Consider the following 9587-nt stretch of genomic DNA (forward strand, 5'->3'; position numbering starts at 1 on the left):
GCGAATTCAAATTATTACATTATATAAAAGGGCTTAGTAAAATAAATTACTTTACCGCATACTGAACTCATAGAAATAGCAGCTTAAAAAACTTTTTTAAGGCTATTTCTAATACTTAAAGAAAATCTCTCTCATATATAGTGTTTGCTTAATTCAACTCACAAAAGTTTGGGGGTAAGGACATGAAAAAATCAAATGCTAAGGTTATTCGAGAACGTACGTTTCAAGATTAGTCAAAACAACATTTCTATCATCGGCTCAGAAATTCCTTGGTTTGGATTTGGAAACACTGAAAATAAGAACATACCCTTTCGAAGATCTGCTCCCAACTAACAGTGCCAACAAATTCAAAATAAGCAAGCGAAGAATCTCTGTTCTCCCCTTTCCACCAGCGTGGGTTAAAATCATCAAACACTATGCTTATTCGGTAAAATCCGAAGCATTAATCAGAGGGAGATTAATTATAATTTCAACAATTGAGGGCAAAAATAATTCGCTTGAATGGTCCCTTTGCATACTGAACACTTGGTGAAATTGATTAATAATTAATTAATTTTGCCCTCAATTGTTGAAATTATAATTAATCTCCCTCTGATTAATGCTTCGGATTTTACCGAAATAAGCATAGTGTTTGATGATTTTAACACACGCTGGTGGAAAGGGGAGAACAGAGATTCTTCGCTTGCTTATTTTGATTTGTTGGCACTGTTAGTTGGGAGCAGATCTTCGAAAGGGTATGTTCTTTTTTCAGTGTTTCCAAATCCAAACCAAGGAATTTCTGAGCCGATGATAGAAATGTTGTTTTGACTAATCTTGAAACGTACGTTCTCGAATAACCTTAGCATTTGATTTTTCGATGTCCTTACCCCCAAACTTTTGTGAGTTGAATTAAGCAAACACTATATATGAGAGAGATTTTCTTTAAGTATTAGAAATAGCCTTAAAAAAGTTTTTTTAGCTGCTATTTCTAATGAGTTCAGTATGCGGCAAAGTAATTTATTTTACTAAGCCCTTTTATATAATATATATATACATATATACGATGGGCTTCTTTCACGTTTCGTCTACCAAATCCACTCTAAAGGCTTTGGTCGGCTCGAGGCTATAGTAGAAGATACTTTCCCAAGGTGTCACGCAGTGGGACTGAACCCGGGATCATGTGGTTCGTTAGCAAGTTACTTACCACAGAGATACTCCAAAAGGATGCATTCATATGTATTTATATATATACGTAAACATCACAAAACAATCTATTAGATTGAGAGAGAGAGTGTGTGTGTAGAGAGAGACAAAACATGGCAAACAATGAAAGAATGAAATATGAAATGAAAAAATCGTATAAATAAAAGCCCATTAAAAACTAACTTGTACTGAATAAATTTATGAACTTACTAAATATTTCTTTCAGTAATTTATTGTATTTGTTTGCAAAGAACCAATTAAAACTTGAAATGAAAAAATTAAAATAGAGAATGAGGCAATTTGAAATGAAAACAGAAAATTCCGCCGTTGCTATGTCAATACAGGAAGTTATCATTGAGAAACCTTTTTATAGATCTGAATCATAACTATAAGCAATGCTATTTGTGTTTAATAAAAAAAAACTGAGCAGAAGACCCTCTTAAGTATCCGAGGTAAAATTATTCATGCATCCCGATTATGGAAGCAATTAGCGCTGCCGTTTTGGCTTGAAAAGCGAATAGATTCATACAGGTCTATTTCATATAAGAGATATATACAAGGTGCGATGAGTAAATTGTCGCCATTATAAATTTTAGCTTCACACATGCGCATTGTTTGTTCTTCATTCTGTCGATATACAGTATTGTAGCGTCGGTTGGGCACCATCTATGAGGTAAAGAGCACCATGACGAAATTCACTCGGCGAGAAATTTAGAAACGACACTTTTTACTGCTTGGCATTCGCGTTGAAAGCTCCAACACGAAGAATGTTTAGGCGTCAATCTTAGGACAGAGCAATCTCAGGACATGTACCGAGAGTGATGAAAATAAAACATCCAGTCAACATTATGGCATTTGGAGGGATCAATAATGGTGGCAACTTTATACCTCCATTCATTCTCCCACACCGCCTGAATACGGAAGCCTACATCAAGTGCCTGGAGGAGGGAGTGCTGCCCTGGGCAAAGAGGGTAGCTCCTGGAAGAACCTCTGTCTGGCAACGGGACTCTGGATAAGGACACATAAGCAGTAGATCAGAGTCATGGCCATCAGAAGATTTCTGCGACTACATCATTCCTAACATCTAGCGACCTAACTCCCCAGACTGCAACCCTTGCTTAATATGTTTGGGGCGTAATTGAGCGGGAGGCCAACAAAATTCAAAGGATGAACTGAACGCAAGGATCATGGAAGCATTCACCATCTTATACAAGGATAACATCCAGAAAGAGTTGCAGGGGATTCCGAAGTTTTATTGAATAAATTTACTCTTTAGTATTGCAAGGTATTTTTTTATGTAATTTTGGTAAATATATCTGTTAAAGTTATATTCAGTGATATTTTCATTTTTGCCTAATTTAGACGACTTTTTACCCACCGCACCAGGTATATATATATATATCCGTGTGTATGTGAGTGTATTAAATATATTCAACATACTAGATGTTTTGTTATGCGTCAAAATCTATATCTCATTATATCAGAGAAGACTGATTTTATGCATTGTTATGTGACGCATCGAATTTACAGAGAAGCAATGTATAATTAGTATTCTGCAACCATTTCTCTAATATTCGGAGAAAAATTTTGTATTATTCTATTCCATTGTACCTGTTCAAATGACATTACACGTTCCTTGAAAAAGGTTAGAAAAAATATCATAGAATGTGAATTATATAGGAAGATGTTATACCTAAACCAAAACTCACGATAAGGTATTTTACAAATGCATCAGAATCCCACTTACTGATATCAATTAAATGTAAGGTATGAAAAAAACAATTCACGTAAGTAGTATTAAATTTGAGAATGTTTTCAACAATTTAGTTCTTGCGCATTCTTGAATGCTGAAATTTAGAATACACGGCCCAACGAACGTACATTATACGAGAAACTGAAAGACAATTAAGAAAGTGAAAATTAGTTGATATTGTACACGTTGTAATAGAATTCAACAAAATATTTTGGCGTCTAACACTGGCAACATAACAGGAAAAGAAAAAAACACATTAAGAGTTAACATTCATCTACTATTCCTTGTTAAAATCTGAGCACTCTAAGAAGCAAACATGGACGTACTAGTCGATATTTTAAAACACGAAACATTGGTATCACCTAAAACCATATTATACCTTGTCGTAGATATATTTTTATATATTCGTCTATGTTTGTGTGTATGATAGTGCATGCGCCTGTATCTGTGTTTTTGAGTCTTTGTGTTTGCGTGTATCTGCACGCGCGTGCGTATGTCTGCCTCTGTGTCTTTCGGTTTGTGTGTATGTGTGTGCTATGTGCGTGCGTGTGACTTTCTTTCTGTGTTTGAGTCTTAGTTTTGGTCTGTATATGTGTGTGTGTTATGTACGTGCGTGCGTGCGTGCGTGTGTGTGTGCGTCTCTATGTTTTAAGTCTTTGTGTTCGACTCCCAACACCGCTTAACAGCTGATTTTCCTGTGCTTACGAATGGCGTTGATTTCCCTGAAACTCTGCAGTTCGAACAAAGAACGCAGACTTAAAATATTTGTTCTAACAAAGTTCATCAATGCGTAACCCTAGCATGGCTGCAGTACACATACACACACACACAAATATATATATATATATATATTATATATATAATATATATATATATATATATATATATATATATTAATAAATATTAGGGACTGAATCCAAAATTACAGGGAAAAATCAGATTTAGGGTTAAATCCAATTTTATAGTAAAATATTATATAATATAATTCGAGACAAAACCACTATTTTAAAACCAAACAAGGAAAGACTTAATCAATACATAAAATTTTAATATAAATTAAATAAACCGCCACTACAAATGTTTCATGTCTGCTACCGACAATCGTCAGGTGGATTTTTGATCTTCTAATCAGTATCAAAATTTGATACTGATTAGAAGATCGAAAATCCACCTGAAGATTGTCGGTAGCAGACATGAAACATTTGTAGTGGCGGTTTATTTAATTTATATTAAAATTTTATGTATTGATTAAGTATTTCCTTGTTTGGTTTTAAAATAGTGGTTTTGTCTCGAATTATATTATATATATATATATATATTATATATATATATATATATATATATATATATATATATATATACATATATCATGTCGGGTCATCCCATGAATAATGCGGTTTTTTATACTTTCTTATTTCTGAAAATTAAGATAAACAAAGTTCACTTTTAATCTAAAATATACTCTCCTTTATTTTCTACAATGATCTTTCATCCATCTGGCAGACTTATAAGACCTCTCTTCCGAAACTCACTGGTCTGTGACAAACATACACCTTCAGTACTGTTCTCACCTCGCCTCCAGGATTCATATTTTTCCGCCCAAATTAGTTTGAAGACTGATGTATAAATGATAATCAGAAGTGGCAATGTCCGGCGAATATGATGGGTGGGGCATTGTGTCCAATTGAAACTGCTCCAGCCTTTGGAATGTCATTTTTGCTGCATGTGGCCGATCATTATCCTGATGGAAGAACACCTTTCGTCTTGAAACCAAAGATGGTTGTTTTCTGATGAAAGGTTGAATGACCAAATGCAAGTTTCTCTGCTAGTTCCTCAACAGTTACGAAGGAAGTTTGTCCCATTAGGGTTTGTAGAACGTCCTCGTCGGGCTCTAGAGATATTTAGGACGAGGCTTGTTTTTCTTGGCTGTAGTTTCCGGCTCGGAATTTCTGGAATCACCGTTGACATTGGTTTATGCTTCTTGTCCGATCCCCATATACTGTATTAATAATCGTCGCACTTGTTGCCATTATTGAACTCATAAAGCAAACTATGCCGAGTATTCCCCTTTGCTATTTCCATTATAGCTTTAAAAACATAACTGTTAAATTTAAACTACACTCTCAAAACTTGCAGTAAGAATAAACAAAATTTTAAATTACTACCTGCTTTTATAGTAAGTTGATGCAGATAGTTTATCCCGTACTCCTCCGACTTTTGAAATAATGCATTATTTATGGGATGACCTAATATATGTATATTATCTCGTACGACTGACATTCGTAAAACGTAAGAATTAAGAAATATACATTTATGTGTATCTCTTTGTGTATACACACATGTAAAATATATATAGATATATTCATGTATACCTATGCATATCTGTGTTTCTATATAAGGCATATCCATTTTCATAAAGCCTAGGTTCACTATGTTTCGATGGTTGGATGGTCGTGTGTGCATGAATCTTAATTTGTCCACCAGTAGTGAAAAGCAAGAGTGGGTAGCATCCTTGAGTGTGCGTCTATATGTGTGTGTCTACGTGAGCTTGTTTTTGCCATTAGTTTATAATTATTTGTGACCACTGTACTATCAGTAACAATACTTTAAACTAGAATATTATTAACATAACAATATAGACGAGTATCGTTATATCAGTTTATTCATTCTGTCGGAAGAAATACAGAAATGATTGGCACACGTATAAATTTGTAGCCTCCATGGAACATAAATATAAATTGTATTGACTTCTATACATACAATAAATATTACAGTAATATACATTCATAATTGTTAAGCGGCACCACATAAATAAATGGGCATTTATAGATATATTTAAAGAAACAGGGCATTATTTTCAATTATAAATGAATAATTACAACTCGCAAACTAGTATAGATTGGTTTTCAATTCGATAAAAAAAAAACAATGGTGCTTCTAAAATTTGCAAACACTAGTGCTTCCAAAAGCATGCAAACACTAGAGGGTCCAAAGCCATGCCAACGAATTTGGCAAATACTGATCTCATAATATTTTTCCCTTTAGAAAAAAATAGGATACGGAGCGTGATGTTGGTACATGTCCATTAACTAGACCCGGAAGATGAAAACGTCACGGTTGGAATGCTTGATCATCTTTGATCTTGGTTGCATACAAGAAGAAGTAAAACTATAATGTCACTATACGTAAAGTTAATAATGGATTTACGTTAGGAAAATATAAAACCATCCACGTATACTTGCAGAGCGTATTAATGTAAATTTCAGAAGAAATTTCTCAACTTATCCCTCCACACGGAAGGATGAAGATGGATTTACGTTATGTTTATATGCGTCTTTTACATATCGCATACCCTTGAGTTTTTGCCAACTGCATCTTCCAAAATTTAGAAGTAATATCGAGCCATCAGAGACAGCTGTCGGACCCGTAACACTAAATATTTTTCCATTAATTTTCATTGTCTTTTTAGTCTGATCTATTAATACCGAAATATATATGTATTTAAAGATGAATGTTCATCCTCTCAGTAGATTCATTCTACATGTAGATATTTATGCATAACGGGTTTTTAGTGTGAAATAAAAGTCAATTTTATTTTATATATTTTCCATTTTGTTCGATGATCTTTTGCCATCTTTCTGGCTCATAGAACTTCTGATTCTTATCAGTCAAAAACCAAAGCAAGTTCAATTTCAGGTCATCATCATTATTGAAAGTTTAACCATTCAAAGAATTTTGCAAACGAAATAAATGGTAATCTGATGGTGGAAGGTCAGGGCTATATGTTGGATGTAACATCACTTCCTAACCAAGTTCCAATAATTTTTCACGAGTTAGCAAAACGTGTGTGGGCTAGCGTTGCCATGGTGGTACAAGATTCTTTTACGATTTTCCAATTCTGGCCGTTTTCCTTCGAATGCTTCCTCCAGTTTCATTAATAGTTGACAGTAAACAAACTGTTAGCATGTCTATTTTTTTTTTTTGCAATTCGCCCTTCGATGCGGTTTCTGCTTGCTCATTACGCTCGGACCATGACCGTTTTCGATTGATGTTATTGTAGACAATCCATTTGTCATCACCAGTGAGGATTCGTTGAAAATAAATGCTGACTTCATTGTGTTTGAGATGCATATCGCAAATATTAATACGTTGTGTTTAATGAATCTCTTTCAATTTATGTGGAAACCAAATATCGAGCAATCCCGCACACAGTTATATGAGAATCAGATTCAATTATGGTTTTGATTAGGTCATCATCAACTTCAGTAGTTTGACCACAACACTGGTCATCCTTCAGTGAAAAATTTCCAGAACGGAATCTTTTTAACCATTTTTGACATGTGCGTTCTTTTTAAGCAATTAACACCATGAACTTCACATATGTCTTTCCGAGCTTCAGCAGCTTTCTTCTCTTTACGGATATAAAAAACCAAAATTTGGCAAAAATATTTTTTCGCACTCTATGTTAAAGTTGACACTGGACTAAAAGCTGTAAACAAAATTACGGCCAATTTGCTTCTAAAGTAAGCTAAAATGTAACGGTTAACAACTGCCAACAGGAAAAAAGTCATACCATTGACAGAACTCATTTAAAAACTTCTGAACTCTGTCTTTCTTTCTTGCCAACCCAATATAATTAGCCCAAGTGGTTTCATTTGTTTACGTGCATCGTTTTTATACGTATGGACGTGTATGCCTATAGGTAATATATATATATATATATATATATAGATATATATATATATAAAATATTATTAGAGACAAAACCCCTATTTTGCAAAACAACAAGGAAAGACTTATCAATACATAAAATTTAATAAAAATAACTACAACAGCGTAATATAAGTTAAAGAAAGCGAATTGCATTCATTTGTATCAATTTGGATGACAATAGTCAGTCTTCTCTCACGTCCACGGCTAATATGAAGAGTTTGCCGCCACGATTTCTATAAAATTTCTGGTAAAATTATGTGCAGGTTCAAACTATTTATTAAATTTTATGTATTGATTAAGTCTTTCCTTGTTTGTTTTGAAAATAGTGGTTTTGTCTCTAATAAATTTTATAATATTTACTATAAAATTGGATTTAATCCTAAATCTGATTTTTTTTCCCTGTAAATTTGGATTTATTCCCTAATATTTATTTTATATATATATATATATATATATATAATATATATATATATATATATATATATATATATATATATATATATGTATATATTATATATATATATGTATGTATGTATATATATAAATACACGTAAATGTCGAACAGTGTCAATCAATGCTCAATATTGCATTCGTGGATAAATTTAATAATGTATTAAGGCTACCATTGGTTTCATGTTAAGAAAAATGACTTAAAAGTTTATGTGTGTGTATCTGTGTGTGATATGCGAGACATAGCGAACATGCAGAGCGAAGTCATGGCCTAAAATATGCGTTGTTGAAAAGAACTGCTTGTACCAACGTTACTTTAATAAAATAATGGACTAGATAGCATTGATACATTTATCAATTTTGTGTAGAAATTCCGTTGCAATATTGTAAAAAGATTATTTTTGCTACCGGCGAAATATGAATGATGACTTCGTTTCTTCCATCAGTATAGCCTATACTCTTTAACTTACATTTGAATCACAGATAACTTTTCATTCCGGAGGCAAAAATCTGTATATCATACAAAGTCTTTAGTAATATAAGTATCTCAATTCAGCTGTTTATTCGAAAGCGCTGACATAAAAGAATTCTATGTTGACTGCAGAATATATATCCAGATTATATTCGCCGTATTTCTGTCGGGTCTGGTTTAAATCGAAACCATTCAACATTTGAATTTATGTCAAATTCAATGACTCTGAAATTTCAAACAACTTGAGGATATACTACAGCGTAATATAAGTTAAAGAAAGCGAATTGCATTCATTTGTATCAATTTGGATGACAATAGTCAGTCTGTCTCACGTCCACGGCTAATATGAAGAGTTTTCCGCCACGATTTCTATCAAATTTCTGGTAAAATTATGTGCAGGTTCAAACTATCGATTTACAAACATTGTACAAAGCCAGTTCTTCAGATCTTATGTTTCACTCGTTGTTACAAAACTACATTATATAAAGAATGTACTTTTCCGTTTGGTATATAGATGTTGCATTTTCTGGAGTGGGTATGAATATGTTAGTAAATATAAAAAAATAAAGGTATAAAAATTGTTCTATTTACTACTTATGCGGGCAAATTTAATTGGAACCAGTATATTTTCTCAACATCTATATAGGAACCTTAGTTCATTACACATGATACTGTAATGAATGTAAAAATTTTGTACATGAAAGTCGGAGTAACACATTCCTTCTTTTGAGGGGGGGATGTGCACAGTAGTTGCATGTAACATAGACAAATGTCCATGATACAGAATAAAGGAGTAAGAGAATAAAACCTCACTGTCTCTGTGCTGTCGATCTTTGAAAGAGGTGAGATAAATAAATCGAAATAAGACACATGGAATCTAACATTCATGCCAAACCAAAGGCCTTTTTTTCATTTAGTATTAAAAATAATTTTCATTTTCTTAATATCTTCCAGTTGAAGGATTTCTACAAAATTTATAAAACTACAATTTCACATCATCAGAATTCCTCCAATTAA

At 33.1% G+C, this 9587-nt stretch overlaps 1 protein-coding gene across 1 annotated transcript in view; it reads right to left on the reverse strand.

Moving 5' to 3' along the window:
• Nucleotides 1-8716: 8716 nt before the first annotated feature.
• Nucleotides 8717-9587, reverse strand: part of LOC115210598 — a 3077-nt gene continuing 2206 nt past the window's right edge. The window contains exon 2 of the mRNA XM_029779200.1: nucleotides 8717-8795. Coding sequence (XP_029635060.1) covers nucleotides 8717-8795 — 79 coding nt within the window. The remainder of the gene's footprint in view (nucleotides 8796-9587) is intronic.

This window comes from Octopus sinensis, linkage group LG4, assembly GCF_006345805.1.
Source record: "Octopus sinensis linkage group LG4, ASM634580v1, whole genome shotgun sequence".
In the NCBI taxonomy this organism is placed as follows: domain Eukaryota; kingdom Metazoa; phylum Mollusca; class Cephalopoda; order Octopoda; family Octopodidae; genus Octopus; species Octopus sinensis.